An 18,018-nucleotide genomic window follows, 5' to 3' on the forward strand; every position below is an offset into this window, starting at 1 on the left:
TTCTATGTCAAACTGCTAAGTTATAGGAACATAACACACCTACACAGATTATCAAGGTGTGGGGGACAAACAGACACACACACTCATATATATATGGCAGGCTTTTTTCAGTTTCTGTCTACCAAATCCACTGACAAAGCTTTTTTGTCAGCCCAACTAAACCTGGAACCATGTGGTTTGAAAGCAAACTTCTTACCACACACCCACACCTGTGAATTATATATATCTAATATAATAAATGCAAAAACTAATTTCTGTGTGTCAGTGTGTAACACTTTGACTCCCCCTCTCACTATTCAGTGACACTCCTACTATTCCTCATGTTGGGGTGAGAGTAATAGTAGACATAGAGATGGTAGTAGATTGACAATTGTGATGGTAATGGGGTGATAGTATGAAGAAGTCAGGGACAATGGTGATAGTAAACAATGTGAAAGACAGTGGTGATGGTGGTGAAGAGGAAGCCAGTGAAGTCAAAGGTCTTGATGGTAGTAGCATGAGAAGTCTGAATGGTGTGTGTATGCCAGTTGTGGTGGCGATTGTGGGGACAGAAAAAAATTTTACTGACCCCTGAATAGGAAGACAAAAAGAAATGTTTATCATGCAGGTTTGCAATAAGTTCCAAGTCAACAAATTATATCATTGTTTTGATGAAAATTGTTCATTGCTTGAAAAATATTGTTGAAGTTTAATAAAATTTAATATGTACTTAATGCATGAAGTGTCATTTTTGTGCCCAAGGTCCAATGAAAAGCCCCCATGCCCCAGGAGATAGCTTAAAAGCTGCCCGATAGGATGGTTTTAAACTAGTACACACACACACATACATGAGTTCCATTTGTGTTTTAACCTTGGAGTTTGATTTATTAAGCCTGTCCATGGATACTGGCCACAGCTATAAAATAGAAATGGACTGTTTTACTGCTGATACATCTGGAAATCCATAATGTGTCCTCTGTGTTGTCATGAAAGGTGACTAAAAGAGATTGAGGTTGGATTTGCACTCAACCTCATAAAACCTTCACCAGAAAAACTACCCAAACAGACCCAACAAGTTCACTTCTCTGAGGAATTATCTTGAGTGCCTATAAGGCAAGTTGTATAGGGAAAACCCTGGAGGACAGGATGAGTTGGAGGGTTGTCACCTGAGTGGCACAAAGGTATCATTCACCAAGAGTATGGAATCATCAATAAATGGTGGTTGGGTTACAGGCTGCTGACAGTGTGTACCCTCCATACCTAACCTGTTCCTTGAAAGAATATAAATTAGAGTTAAACTTTATACTGAATGATATTATTTTGTAAATTGTTCATTAGAATGGTAATATTGTTATGTGATGGTTTGAAACATATATCATTTGGTTGTTGTTATGTTCATTTTTCTTTGCTATCAAGGGTTAGATGAGTATATTATTGTTGCATTGTTTTATAGACAAATACAGGTATATTAAATACCATACAACATAAATTCATGATTTATTAGAATTATCTCTGTCTCCAGTAGATGTATCATAATTTGAAAATGGCATTTAAGACCAGCTCCATTTGAAAAGGGAGATAATCACAAGAATCAAGGATTCTCCAAAACTGACATGCCATTAATGAAGGGGATAGGCTTCTTGTGTGGAGGTATGGGGACAGCCATGGACATGCATTTCTAGCTCAGTAGCTTTTATCAGCACAACAATTGTCCAACTTTATCTCCTGTGACCAAGAGACATAGATTTATACAAAATGGAGAAGAACACATTTATGGTCTAGCTTATTTGCATAATTTAAATGAAATTGAGCTAAGAGAAATAACTTTGAGTGGTCAGTGGTATGTATTTGAACAGCAGATAAATACAGGTATATCAAATACCATACAGCATAAATTCCTGGCTTATTAAAATCATCTCCAACTCTAAAGGATGTTTCGTAATTACTAAATGGTAATTAAAGACCAGCGCCAAATGAGAAAGGGAGATAATCACTAGAATCCAGTAAAATTGTCATTAAAAAAAGAACAAACTTATTGTTTTATAGCTGGATGCCCTTCTTTTTGCTAACCCTTACCTGCTTTTCAAGTAAGGGATTTCTAATTCCATAATCCATTCATAAGACTCTCAGCTTGGGATTATTGTAAATGGCACTTACCCACAACACACACACACACATGCTAATGCCTTTATATCTTATATTTTCAGGTGTCAAACCGTGACAATTCTGTGGCCCAGCAGGTTGCCGGTGGTGACCCAGCATATGCTAGACCACATAAGCTCCGAAATGAGAGTGCAGGGACAACATCTGCAGCCACTTCCTCAATGAGTGCCACCAGTGTGACTGCAAAAGGTGACCAGCTGGACAGTATGCTGGGCAGTTTGCAGTCCGATATGAACAGACAAGGGGTGAGCACCAAAACCAAGGGCCTGTGTGCTGCATGTAACAAACCTGTCGTCAGTCAGGTAAGGAGTTGCTGTCTTTTTACTTACTATTTTCAATTGTTGCAGTACATCCACATTGGGCAGGGTACATCATTTACCAAGAAGTACTTGATAAATTTTGTTGTCCCTTTCCTCTACTTCCATTCTCCTATCCTATTGCCTTTTAACCCTTTGTCATAATTTTGCCCTTAACATTCATATTTGTTTTCATACTTTTAGTTATTGGAGGTTAATTTGGTTTTAGCTGGTGGGTACTCTATGATCACAGAATGTATTGCACACAATAAAAACATGGGTATCATATGTGATCCACAGAGCACATTCTTTTATTCGTTTTGGTCATTTGACTGTGGCCATGCTGAAGCACTGCCTTTAGTCAAGCAAATTGACCCCAGGACTTATTCTTTGTAAGCCTAGTACTTATTCTATCGGTTTCTCTTGCCAAACTGCTAAGTGACAGGGATGTAAACACACCAGCATCGGTTGTCAACAAAGACACACAAACATATACATACATACATACATACATACATATATATATATATATATATGCGAGTAAAGATAAATACAAAAAAGGTGGGGGTTTTTTGTATGATTGTGTATAGAGGAATATATTATTTTGCTTAAAAGAGTTCCAACACTGTCTGTTTTTTATGTTTTATTTATATTCCTGCAGAACTAATGTGGGGTATAGAATATGGAATATACAATATACAATATAAAATTAAATAAAATAAAAATGGATGGCACCATGAAAGAAAGTATTGAATGTAGATGAAATATTGAGTGTTCAATATAAAGGATCAAATATATAAATATATAAATATAAATATATATATATAAAGGCGACTCGAGTTTCAGGGCTATTTCCCTTCGTCATGGCCGGTATGACAGACTTTAACAGACTGTAATAAGTTGGCTGGTTTTCTGTCTTTTATACCAATTCCTTTGGACGGCAGCAGTAGGTGTTTGGCTATTTTTAGAAATGATGATATTTTAATTTCTTGTTTTGTGTGGGTTGTAGGGATAAGATTTTTAAACCTTTCTATAAATAGATTTGGCATCATTTCTAAGAACAGCCAAACACCTACTGGGGTTTAAAAATCTTATCCCTACAACCCACACAAAACAAGAAATTAAAATATCATCATTTCTAAAAATAGCCAAACACCTACTGCTGCCGTCCAAAGGAATTGGTATAAAAGACAGAAAACCAGCCAACTTATTACAGTCTGTTAAAGTCTGTCATACCGGCCATGACGAAGGGAAATAGCCCTGAAACTCGAGTCGCCTTTATATATATATATTTATATTTATATATTTATATATTTGATCCTTTATATTGAACACTCAATATTTCATCTACATTCAATACTTTCTTTCATGGTGCCATCCATTTTTATTTTATTTTATTTTATATTGTATATTGTATATTCCATATTCTATACCCCACATTAGTTCTGCAGGAATATAAATAAAACATAAAAAACAGACAGTGTTGGAACTCTTTTAAGCAAAATAATATATATATATATATATATATATACGATGGGCTTCTTTCAGTTTCCATCTACCAAATCCACTCACAAGGCTTTGGTCGGCCCAAGGCTATAGTAGAAGACACTTGCCCAAGGTGCCACACAGTGGGACTGAACCCAGAACCATGTGGTTGGTAAGCAAGCTACTTACCACACAGCCACTCCTGTGCCATCATAAATGATTTTTTATACAACTGATGCTTGTATCTAAGCCAAATTAATTTTCATCCTGTGTGTCATATATGGTGCACTATACACACACACACACACGCACACCGAGGGATACACCTAAACTAGTTGTGCAGTATTCCACCCACGAGGAATTAACGCTAGATGGGTCAAAACGATTGTAGTGATCAATAAAGATTCTCATATCTTCCATCTTCTGTCACTCTCATTAATTACATACTCAACGAACACTGAACCAGTGAACATGCTTTACCTGCAAACTACCAGGTGTATACCATACGACCTATTAAATACTAACCATTATTTTATATGTATATATATATATATATATATATATATATATATATATATATATATATATATATATATATAATATAATTCCTTTCCACATATTTCATTACAGGATAGGAGTTAAAAAGTTATACATGTAGAAAAAATATGTATAGAATATTTTGTCCATAATTCTTCAGATGAGAATTCAAAAATAATAATTATAACAAATTTTTCCAGTCTTCTGTTTTGATGTGTAATTACTCTGCAAATAGAATTCACCAGAAATTTCAAATATTGTGTATATCTCCATCAAAATAAAACATCTATGTACATACATTGGTTAATATATATATGCATGTGTGTGTGTGTGTGTATAATATTGTTTTAATTTTGTTTTGTTTGTTTAACATGTTTGTTTTCATTTATTTTTGTAGATGATAACAGCCTTGGGTAAGGTGTGGCATGTGGAGCATTTCACCTGTGCTCATTGCAATATGACTTTGGGGACTATGAGTTTCTATGAACGTGACAATAAAGCTTACTGTGAGAAGGACTACCACAGCCTGTTTGCCCCTCGTTGTGCTTACTGCAATGGGCCAATTGTTGATGTAAGATCTGCATTTGTTTATCTACTTGTTGCTGTTGTAATTTTTGTTGTTGCTGTTGTTATTATTGAGAAGGGCTCAGTGGAGGGTTTGGAACACAGCAAAACATCCTTTATGTAAAATTATTATATCATCATCATCATTGTTTAATGTCCACTTTCCATGCTAGCATGGGTTGGACGATTTGACTGAGGACTGGCAAGCCAGAAGGCTGCACCAGGCTCCAATCTGATTTGGCAGAGTTTCTACAGTTGGATGCCCTTCCTAACGCCAACCACTCCGAGAGTGTATTTTATCTAAATATGAACTATGTAACACTTTAGCATTTAAACCACCCATATGTGACCACAATATTCTACATGTTTTATGTTCAAACTGGCTCGATCTGGTCTCTCACACCTATCCTACAATGGCATTCTAAAAATCACATCATTGAAATCTCAAAGCTACGAGACAATGCATGATTAATTGCAAGCAATGTGAATAAATAAGCATTGCATTTGACAGAGTAATCTGAATACTAAATGTTTATCCCTTTTGTTACTATATTTCTTTTGAAATACACTGCCTTTTTTTCAATTAATTTTGAAAATAATAAAGTATTAAAGGAATGTTACTAAAGTACTAAGAACATTTCCTAAGTATTAGGTAAAGTTACTAGGTAATGTACTTTGTTAAGTTACAAGTACTTGGGAAGCTTTCTAAAGTTCTAGGTAGATAAAACAACATGCATTTTATTTACTTAATACACTTGAGCTGATCAAAGCTTTGTGGGTGGATTTAGTTGATGGAAACTGAATGAAGCCCATCATATTATCATCATCATCATCATTTAGCAGATGTTTTCCATGCTGGCATGGGTTGAACTTGTTTGACAAGAGCTGAGAAGTCAGATTATTTCCAAGCTCCAGTGTCTGCTTTAGCATAGATTTTACGCCTCGGTGCACTCTGTGTGTGTGACCTCATAGCATAGTAATAAACAGCTATCACCTCCTTTTCAATGTTTGATGAAAATATATCTGGTCATGGAATAATATTATCTTGCTTGGAAACAGTTAAGGTTTGGTGACAGAAAGGGCATCCAGCCGTAGAAGTTCTGTCTAACCCATGCAAGCATGGGTGAACTCACAACTGACCTTCATAGAAGCCTTTAATATCCTATTATTTACACAATCAAGGTGTAAATAAAAAAAAGCATTTTTTCAATATCATTTAATAGATTCTATTATATATTTTAAAACTTTATAATTTAAATGGAAAAAAAACCCCTTTGTAATATCTTCAAACTGTATTACACACTCCCCTACAAATGCTCGTTATCATGTTTGTTAATGTATTTTTGAATTATGTCCCCTCTGTGCTGTATTTAATTAGAAGTGTTTCCTTTCCCTTTTTCTTTTCTAGAAATGTGTCACTGCCTTAGATAAAACATGGCACCCTGAACATTTCTTTTGTGGTCTTTGTGGACGAAACTTTGGTGATGAAGGATTCCATGAAAGAGACGGCCAGGCATATTGTAGGTCAGTAGAACCTTATTTAAATATGTATATAAACACATAAAAACATACATACATACATATAAATAAATAAATACACACACACACACACACACATTTATACATTAAAAAATATATCACGGACTCCCTTTTCTGCCATCAGAAATGATTTGTTTACAGTGATTAAAATGTCTGTGTTCACATAAGCCCACTCCCTCCATCAAATTGACATTATCTGTACATGATGTGTCACATGTCAGATGACAATGTTTGCAGAGCAAAGGTATAGGAGTGGCTGTGTGGTAAGTAGCTTACTTACGAACCACATGGTTCCGGGTTCAGTCCCACTGTGTGGCACCTTGGGCAAGTGTCTTCTACTATAGCCTTGGGTCAACCAAAGCCTTGTGAGTGGATTTGGCAGACGAAAACTGAAAGAAGTCCGTTGTATATATATATATATATATATATATATATATATATGTGTGTGTGTGTCTATGTTTGTCCCCCCAACATCGCTTGACAACCAATGCTGGTGTGTTTATGTCCCTCTAACTTAGCGGTTTGGCAAAACAGACCGATAGAATAAGTACTAGGCTTACAAAGAATAAATCCTGGGGTTGGTTTGCTCAACTAAAGGCGGTGCTCCAGCATGGCCACAGTTAAATGACTGAAACAAGTAAAAGAGTAGCAGAGAGCAATATAAAATTGTTTTGTTCAAGAACACAATTTAACGCCTGGTCTGGGAATCGAAATCATGATCTTGCAGTTGTGAGTGTGACACCCTAACCACTAAGCCATGTGCCTTCACCAATATATACATATATACATATATATATATATATACATGTGTGTGTGTGCGTGGCAAGAAATTTGGTTTCATGATCACATGATTTCAGGTTCAGTCCCAAGTGTCTACTTCTATAGTTTCAGCCCAACCACAACCTGTGAGGGGATTTGGAAAATGGAAATATATACAGCTGTGTGTATATGTGTTTTTGTGTCTGTGTTTGTCCCCATCACCACTTGACAACCAGTGTTGGTGTGTTGACGTCCCTGTAAGTTAGTGGCTCGGCAAAAGAGACCAATAGAATAAGCACCAAACTTTAAAAGGAAAAGGTACTGGAGTAAATTTGTTCAACTAAAATCCTTCAAGGCAGTGCCCCAGCATGGCCATAGTCTACTGACTGAAACAAGTAATACAAAAAATAAAAGATATATCTATGGATACATCATCATCGTTTAACATCCATTTTCTATGTTGGCATGGGTTGGATGGTTTGACTGAGGACTGGTGAGCCAGATGGCTGCACCAGGCTCCAATCTGATCTGGCAGTGTTTCTACAGCTGGATGCCCTTCCTAATGCCAACCACTCTGAGAGTGTAGTGGATGCTTTTTACGTGCCACCAGCACAGGAGCCAGTCAGGTGGGCTTGGCAACAATCACGTTCGGATCGTGCTTTTTACATGCCACCTGCACGGGCCAGTCAGGGGCTGCTAACATCTGCCACATTCAGATGGTGCTTTTTACGTACCACTGGCATGGGAGCCAGTCGGGGTACTACTTGAACCAACAGGTCTTTTCAAGCATGTCATATTGCCTGATGCATCAGGGTTACTCTTAACTGGGCCAGACATGCATGGCTGTGATCTCACTTTAGTTGCCTGGTCTTCTCAATCACAGCATATCTCCAAAGGTCTCGGTCTTTTGTCATTACCTCTGTGAGGCCCAATGTTCGAAGGTCATGCTTCACCACCTCATCCCATGTCTTCCTCGGTCTACCTCTTCCATAGGTTCCTTCCACAGTTAGGGAATGGCACTTCCTCACACAGCTGTCCTCATCCATACATAACACATGATCATACCAGTGCAGTCGTCTCTCTTGCACATAAGAAGCATTTGATGTTTCTTATGCCCAACTTTTCTCTCAGGGCACTTACACTATGTATGCACACTGACATTACACATTCAGTGAAGCATACTAGCTTCATTTCTTTCAAGCCTATGCATATCCTCAGCAGTCATGGATCATGTTTCATTGCTGTGTAGCATGGCAGTTCGCACACATGCATCATACAGTCTACCTTTCATCTTGAGTGAGAGGCCCTTAGTTGCCAGCAGAGATAGGAGCTTCCTGAACTTTGTCAAGGCTATTCCTATTCTAGCCGCTACACTCTCAGAGCAACCACCCCCACTAGAGACTTGGTCACCAAGGTAGCGGAAGCTATTAACTACTTCTAGTTTCTCCCACTGGCATGTGATGGAATCTGCTTTCTGCCACACACAAAAACTATCTTCCCGATTAACCTTCCTTTGATATTGCTGCACCTTTTATGTGTCCATAGCGTACACATATTTTAGGGAACACTTTTTGAAGATGTCCATACTGTAAAGTGGTTGGCATTAGTAAGGGCATCCAGCCATAAAGCCATGCTAAGGCAGACACTGGAGCTTGATGCAATCCTTGGACACTTCAAATCCTGTCAGATGCCCTTCCTGTCACCAGCCGTCACCTGTTTTCAGTTATCAAAGGCAAATGCATGGATATGAGTGTACTCACATTCCTGCCCAGTAAGGTTTAATGAAATCTGATTGGGATGCAGTCCTCCAATCCATGTAGGTGCTCAGTAAATCTGAATAAGAAATGTCTTAGACTGTGACAATTCATCCAAGCCAAACCAGCATGAAAAGTTGATGTAAAAACGATGACAACTAATGACGATTATAATGATAAAGATGATACATTGAAGAAAATTATTTTGCTAATTGTCTCCTACAAGTGTTGAATAGTGGAAAAAGACTGAACATGTAACATGGGAACTAAAAAATGTTTGCCCTGAATTGTTAGAAGTAAATGTTAATTAAGAAAATAATTAAATATGTTAATAGTATATGGTTAGTTGTTGTTTCTTTATCATTAGGCTGATAGGATACATACACATGCACAAATATTATATGCATATATATATATATATATATATATATATATATATATATATATATATATATTTTGTTTAAAATAGTTCCAACATTGTCTGTTTTTATGTTTTATTTATATTCCTGCAGAACTAATGTGGGGTATAGAATATACAATATATAATATAATATACAATATATAATATAAAATAAAATAAAATAAAAATGGATGGCACCATGAAAGAAAGTATTGAATGTAGATGAAATATTGAGTGTTCAATATAAAGGATCAAATATATAAATATATAAATATAAATATATAAAGGCGACTCGAGTTTCAGGGCTATTTCCCTTCGTCATGGCCGGTATGACAGACTTTAACAGACAGTCTGTTAAAGTCTGTCATACCGGCCATGACGAAGGGAAATAGCCCTGAAACTCGAGTCGCCTTTATATACTTATATTTATATATTTGATCCTTTATATTGAACACTCAATATTTCATCTACATTCAATACTTTACTTCATGGTGCCATCCATTTTTATTTTATTTTATTTTATATTATATATTGTATATTCCATATTCTATACCCCACATTGGTTCTGCAGGAATATAAATAAAACATAAAAAACAGACAGTGTTGGAACTCTTTTAAACAAAATAATATATTCCTCTATACACAATCATACAAAAAAACCCCCTTTTTTGTATTTATTTTTACTCGCATATATATATATATATATATATATATATATACACACACACATACATAAACACATACACATACGTACAAATATTTATATATCAGGTCATTAAGAATGAAATGTCCGATTTTGCACTGAATGTTTATTTTACTTTATCTCAACAAAAAGCAATGCAGTTAATCAAAGTATGCACCTAAATTATCAACACAATTTAGCCATTTTATCAGCTTGGAGAGCAAGAGGTGATGAAATCACAAAAGGCTGGTTTTGTATCTTCAGATTTGAAGTTTTTTCCTTGCAAAAAGTTGTCTAATGCCTGGAAAATATGATAGTCAGTTGGTGCAAGGCCTGGTGAATATGGTGGATGACAGAGTACTTCCAAGTTCAGTTCCTGTAACTCGAGTAGCATTCTTTGTACAACATATGGTCGAACATTGTCTTGCAAGAGAATTGGCCTGTCTTTATTGACCAATCTTGGTTGTTTAATTGCAAGTTCAGTCATCATTTCATCCACTTGGTTGATGTATACATCCGCTGTAATTGACTTACCAGGTCTCATGAAGCTGTAGTGGATGACACCAGTGCTGGACCACCAAAGAGACACCATTAGCTTTTTTTGGTGAATATTTTTTTGTGGGTTGTTTTTGTCTCTTTGTCTCTATCCAACCACCATGCAGAACACTTGCTATTGTTGAAAAGAATGCATTTTTCATCACATGTAATAATACGATGCAAAAATGGTTGGCTTTTATGCTGTGACAGCAAAGAACAAGGTTCAAGACGAGGTGTCATTTAATGCTCGTTCAGTTCATGTGGTACCCACCTGTCCAGTTTCTTTACCTTGCTGATTTGTTTCAGATGGTCCAATACAATTGGAATCGAAACATCAAACCTTGTTGCTAACTCACACATAGTTTGAGACGTATCCGCTTCCACTACAGTTTCCATCTCATCATTACCCACCTTGGTCTCAGCTCTACCATTGGGCTGATTTTCAAGAGTAAAGTCACCAGACCAGAACTTCTCAAACCATTGCCGTACAGTGTGCTCATCCACCACATCTTCACCAAGCACATTGAGGTTTCTAGCTGTCTGGGTTACATTGGTTCCATGACAGAACTCATATTCTTAAGCAACATTAATTTTTCATCTATCCATGGGTTCACAAAAATTGATTTACAAGAGAAAACTCACAATATAATCAGACACCATGAATTGCATTTTGAAAAGTGATGATGTAACACTTCAGTGTTGTAAAACAAAGAATTATCAGGATAAAACATTAGAGTTGACGACTGTCAAACTTGATGCATAAGAAAATTGGACATTTCATTTTTACACACACACACACACACATATATAAATATATAGACACACACATACAAACACATCTGAATATGCCTAAATCCATATATGTTTCAGGGAAGACTTTTTGAAGATGTTTGCTCCAAAATGTGGAGGATGTGCTCAACCAATCAAAGACAGTTACATCTCTGCTCTTAATAGACACTGGCATCCTGATTGTTTTGTTTGTTGGGTAAATATATAGTGTTTATCTTTTTCTTCTCTTTACTTCCCCCTTCTTTGTCTCATCTTCCACTCTCTCTCTCTATCTCTCTTTCTCTCTCTATCTCTCTTTCTCTCTCTCTCTCTCATCTCACCTGTTTTTATTTTCTTTCTTTTTCTTCCTTTCTTTTATATCAGAAAATGTTTCTTGTATAGTTTAATTATATAGTTTTATGCAAGTATATATGCTGAGAGACAACTTGACATGCGGTTATAGGCAACAATTGTATACACACTCACACATGCCATTAAGAAAGGCATCCAGCCATAGAAACCAAGCCAACTCAAACTGGAACCTGGTGAGCTCTCCAGCATGCCAGCTCTGGTCAAACTATCCAACTCATGCCAGCATGGAAAGTGGACATTAAAAAATGGAAAGGTAATGGAAATGTATGTATGTATCTTTGTATGAGTGTATAAACGTATGTTTATATTATATATATATATATATATATATATATATATATATATATATACATACATACACACTCACACAAATAACATACACATACATATATGTACATATGCATATCTATGCACAAATACATATGTACACGCACATATGAACAAAGGTGGAACAATAAAATGAGTGGCTGTACAAGTAAAGAAAATGTAGGGTTACTCGGTCCCCACCTCATCCTGTCTTAACAGGGACTATTCATGCTCTTTCTAGCACTTCAGCCACTAGAAATTTCACTGTTTTAAAGTCTCTGCTATTTATAATTGCCATCAGCTATCACCTTTCTGTGGTTGCCTAAAATAAAGGACCAGTCAGGTACTGGGATTGATTTAATCGACTTCTTCATCCCCTTCAATTTCAGGCCTTATGCCTCTGCTAGAGACAATTATTTACCCATTCACCACAAAATTAAATTCCATGTTTATTCCAGTAATGCTTGTTAAATATCTACCAAAAGAATAGGATTGATATTTTCTGCAAGTCACGTTGTCTCAATAAACTTAACATATCTCAACAAAAGTTTCAGGGTTGATAAATTAAGTACCAGTGAAATACTGGGGTCAATCTAATCAACTGGCCCCCTCCCCCAAAATTTCAGTCCTTGTACCTATAGTAGAAAGGATTATTATTATTATTGTACTCTTATGGTGATGAGATGGCAGAATTGTTAGCACACCAAGCAAAATGCTTAGCGGCATTTCATCCGTTGCTACATTCAAGTTTCACTGAAGTCGACTTATTCTTTCATCCTTTTGGGATTGATAAATTAAGTACCAGTGAAACACTGGGGTTGATATAATTGACTACTTCCCTCCCTGCAAAATTTCAAGCCTTGTATCTTTAGTAGAAAGGGTTATCATTAGTATTAGGGTGGTGAGGTGACAGAATTTTTAGCATGCCACACAAAATGCTTATCAGCTTTTCATCTGTCTTTATGTTCTGAGTTCAAATCCCACTGTGGTTAACTTTGAATTTCACATGGTCAGGATTAATAAAATAAGTACCAGTTAAGCACTGAGGTCAATGTAACCAACTTTCCTCCTCCGAAGTTGTTGACCTTGTGCTAAAATTTGAAACCATCATTATGATTGGTTTGACTCAGTTTCATTCTTATTTTTGGTGGAATTTATGTGATTAGCTTAGGTATTCACAAGATTTCAATAGTCTTTTAAGTGCTTAGAACCCCACTGATAATATTTCCTGTCCCTAAAGAAGCAAACTTTCTGTAGAAGCTCTGTGGGACATTGTATTCTAATCTCCATCAATCATTTGTCTATATTTTCACTTGCAGTTTCCAATGCACCACTTATTATAGGCACAACCTTTACAGTTTTCATATTTCAATGTTGCCATTTCAATTTTCAATTTTAAGGGTTTGTATTTTTTTTATTTTTTGTCCTCTTTCTTGACAATCCTGGCATTAAATGGATATGGTGAATCAATTAGTAAGCAACTTCATTTTTCCTTATCTATTATTGTTATGTTTGATTTATTATTATTCTTATGGTGGCAAGATGGCAGAATTGTTAGCGTGCCGGGTGAAATGTTTAGTGGTATTTCGTCTGTTGCTATGTTCTAAGTTCAAATTCTGCTGAGGTCGACTTTGTCTTTCATCCTTTCGATGTCGATAAATTAAGTACCAGCCAAGTACTGGGGTCGATGTGATTGATTGTCCCCCTCCCCACAAAAATCCATTCCTAATGCCTATAATAGAAAGGATTATTATTATTATTATTATTATTATTATTATTATTATTATTATTATTATTATTTTATGTTTGACTTTTGTTTTGCATTTGTACAAGTTGGATCCAAGTCTCACCCAGAGACCTCAAGAGACAACAAGTTAGAAGTTCATGTAGGTGTTATGCCTAGGGTACCATATATTTGGATTTGTACAGTTTTGTTCTAGTGAATGTTTAAGAAACCATAAGAAAATTGTGTTTGCTTTAAAATTTGAGATCACATAGACAGTATTTTACGTAGGATATGGGCAGTTCCCATGAGCACTATCTTTTGAACTTCAGCCATTTTGGGGCTTCCTGGCATCTGAGCTAGGTAGTAATCAGCCCGTTTCGCTGTCATTCCCAGGGCACCTATGACAATAGGTATTGTTTTCGTCTTCAGATTCCACATTTTGCTAATTTCTATTTCAAGATCTTTATATTTGCTCAGTTTTTGGTAGGTCTTGACAGATACGTTTATATCAATTGGGACAGTCATATCAATGAGGAGGCATGATTTTTGTCTGAAGTCTTTCAGTATGATGTCTGGCCTATTTGCGTCTATCTTTCTGTCAGTTTGAATGGTGAAGTTCCAGAGGAGTGCAATGTGATCATTTTCAAGTACTGGGGGTGGTTTGTGTTCCCACCAGTTTTTATCATGGGGGCAAGTCCAGGTTTTTGCATATTACCCAGTGAATATTATTATTATTGTTCAGTAGTTTTATTTTTATAACGTGCTTTCACTTCACTACCGAGCGCAGCTCTGTGCGCCTTGGGTATGTGCTGTGGTTTGCTGTGGTGCTCTTATGTTTACTGTATTGAAAGTGTTTTGCGTAGAATGTGTGCAGTACCCAGTAGTGCAATTTTCTGTATGTTATATATATTTGTAAGTCCTGGTGTTTTTGTTATGTATTTGTCTGAATATTTTTTTTATTATACCTAAGACACCTACTATGATAGGAATTGTTTCTGTTTTTAGACTCCACATTCGAGTTATCTCTATTTCCAGGTCTTTGTATTTTGAAAGTTTTTCCATTTCTTTTCAAGAAACGTTGTCATCTGCTGGTATTGATACATCAATTAGAAAGCATTTTTTTTCTTCATGATCTTTGACAACTATATCTGGTCTATTTGCCTTAATTTCTCTATCTGTGTGTATTGGCATATCCCAGAGTATGGTTGCTTTCTCGTTTTCTGTGACCTTTTCTGGCGTGTGTTTATACCATCCTTTTTCCGTTGTTATTCCATAGTGTTGGCATAGCTTCCAGTGTATATAGGTCCCAGCTCTGTCGTGTCTGTGAATATATTCCTTCTTAGCCAGGACTGGGCAGCCAGAGATAATATGATTTATTGTTTCTTGTCCATCTCCACATATTCTACAGTTACTTGTTATATTTCTTTTCATTATGTGTTTTTGGTAATTTCTGGTGGGGAGGCTCTGGTCTTGTGCAGCAATTAAAAATCCTTCAGTCTCTGCTTTGAGTCCTGAGCTTCTCAGCCATTGCTGGGATTTTTCTCTGTCTATTTCTTTCGTATTTAGTTTAGCCCAGTATTTACCATGTAGGGGCTTTTCTTGCCATCGTTTTATCATGGTCCGTTGCTGTTCTAGTTTTAGTTTGGATTTCATTTGTTTTATAGCTTTTGTTGTTTCTTCTTCTTCTTCTTCGTATTTGTTAGGTAGATTGATTTCTTGTTTGTATTTGTCAGCTTCCTTAAATACTGAAAACAGTTTTTTGTTTTGCTCGTGTTTTGTGGCTATTTGTATTAGCTTCCCTTGCTTCTGGAGTAGGTATTTTTGCAGTCCTATGGTGGTTATTTTATAATAGATTTCTAGCTGTATAAGACCCCTGCCACCTTCTGTGCGTTGTATATATAGCCTTTCTATGTCAGATTTTGGGTGGTGCATCCTATATCCTGTCATTATTTTTCTTGTTTTCCTGTCTATTTTACATAGTTCGTTTAGTGTCCAGTTAAGGATGTTGTAGCTGTAGCTTATAACTGGGACAGCTAAAGTGTTGATACCCATTATCTTGTTTTTAGCATTGAGCTGTTTTTAGTATTGATCTAACTCGTCTATAGTACTCTTTCTTTATTTTTTCTTTCATTTGTGTATGTTGTATCCTATCTAGTTCATTGACTCCTAAATACTTATATGGTTGGCTTTCGTCTAGTTCTCTTATTTCATTGGCTTTATCTAGTGTTATATTGCTACTTTTAACTAATTTTCCTCTTTTCAGGGTTGCTTTGGCACATTTTTCTAATCCGAATTTCATATCTATTTCCTTGGTAAAGCCGTGTACTGTCTGTAGTAGTGTTTCTAGCTCTTTGTCGTTTTTTGCATATAATTTTAGGTCATCCATATATAGACTGTTTTTCTGTAGCATTTATAACCGCATCCAGTTCTATTTAGCAATTCGGTTAAAGGTGTGAGTGCCAGGCAGAACAGGAGTGGAGAGAGCGTGTCTCCCTGGAATATTCCTCTTGTAATGGGGATGGCTTTCGTTTTCACAAGTCCCTCTTTTGTTTGGAGCTGTAGCACTGTCTGCCATTTGTTCATTGAGTGCTCTATGTATTTTATGATAATTGGTGCCACCTTGTTTATGGCTAGTGTTTCCAGAATCCACGTGTGGGGAACACTGTCGAAAGCCTTATTATTATTATTATTATTATTATTATTATTATTATTATTATTATTATTATTATTATTATTATTATTAATTTTATTATTATTATTATTATTATTATTATTATTATTGCAGCAATGCCAGGTGCCCTTCGGAAATACAAGTTTCTTCGACCATGATGGCCTGCCATACTGCGAACAGCATTACCATGCTAAACGAGGTTCCCTGTGTTCCGATTGCCAGCAGCCAATTACTGGGCCGAGCATCATAGCAATGGGTCGCAAGTTTCACCCAAAGCATTTCACGTGTGCCTTCTGTCGTAAACAACTGAACAACGTCACCTTTAAGGAACAAAACGAGAAACCCTACTGTCACCCCTGCTTCAGCAAACTCTTTGCCGGGACAAAGATGATGGATTAATAAAGAATTTAGGGATTATTGATGGTTGGGGAGGGGGTTGGAGAATTTTAAAGAAGTTTGTGTCAATTCGTTTCTCTTTGAGATCTGATATTTAAATAATTAAATAAAATAAATATAAGAATTTCCCCCTCCTTGAAAATATATAAATAATGAGGGAAGGAAAGTGGGGGGGGGGGTATATATATATATAAAAAAAAAATATTCATTTGCAATATTTGGAGTGTATACACCTACGTTTTACACATACACACACAAATGCATATACATATATATGCATTTACATGCATACGCTATAAGCTAATGTATGTAAAATGAAAATATATATATATATATAAATATATACGACTGTTGAATTACCAGCAACTTCTGGTAGGAGTGTAATTGGAGTGGTCTCCCCTTATACTGTCTTGAAAGGAAACACGTACATGTGGACGTGTGTATGTGTGTGACTTTTCCATTTTGATTCCACGATGAAAAAAATAAAAACTATGTAAAAGAAAGCTAGAAGATAAAAAAAAAAACATAATGAACTAAAATCAACCACTCACACACATGAACACAGTCAATTATAATAGTTATGTGCTATATCACTTTATAAAAAGAGGTTCTGAGCGAATGAAAAGGTGGGTGCAAGACGGTAGCAGGAGGTGTAGTAGGAGGAGGAGGAGAAGAATTTCTGAAACAAACAATGTCTGCGTGATTGCTATTTTGAATTTGTTGAGAGGGGAGATGGGTCGGTTGGGTGGGTGGGGGTTGTCTTCATTACACAGCAGCAGCAGCAGCAACAATGATAATTATAACATTTAAAAAAAAATATTTTCCCTGCTTATGGAAAATTATTCTACTTATTTGAATTTCTATCAAGACTGAAATACCATTCTTGACATAATAATAATAATAATAATAATAATAAGACATTTCTATGATAACATAGATGGTTTCTTTTTTTTTTTTTACATATATATATATTATGAAGTGATTATGATTAAAAGAATATTTGCATGTATATGTGCATGTGTGTGTGTATTCATATATATATATATATATATATGAATTGGTAAATACTTCTGTTTACAGTTGG

At 35.9% G+C, this 18,018-nt stretch overlaps 1 protein-coding gene across 12 annotated transcripts in view; it reads left to right on the forward strand.

Moving 5' to 3' along the window:
- LOC106874417 (uncharacterized) overlaps window positions 1–17,423 on the forward strand; it is a 397,411-nt gene extending 379,988 nt beyond the window's left edge. For all 12 annotated transcript variants that reach the window (XM_089341509.1, XM_089341511.1, XM_089341513.1 and 9 more), the window contains 5 exons: window positions 2,187–2,444; window positions 4,858–5,031; window positions 6,433–6,548; window positions 11,566–11,680; window positions 16,653–17,423. In XM_089341509.1, coding sequence (XP_089197635.1) covers window positions 2,187–2,444; window positions 4,858–5,031; window positions 6,433–6,548; window positions 11,566–11,680; window positions 16,653–16,937 — 948 coding nt within the window. In that variant the 3' untranslated portion in view covers window positions 16,938–17,423. The remainder of the gene's footprint in view (window positions 1–2,186; window positions 2,445–4,857; window positions 5,032–6,432; window positions 6,549–11,565; window positions 11,681–16,652) is intronic.
- Window positions 17,424–18,018: the final 595 nt, after the last annotated feature.

Source organism: Octopus bimaculoides, chromosome 24 (assembly GCF_046866305.1).
Source record: "Octopus bimaculoides isolate indiv1 chromosome 24, ASM4686630v1, whole genome shotgun sequence".
In the NCBI taxonomy this organism is placed as follows: Eukaryota; Metazoa; Mollusca; class Cephalopoda; order Octopoda; family Octopodidae; genus Octopus; species Octopus bimaculoides.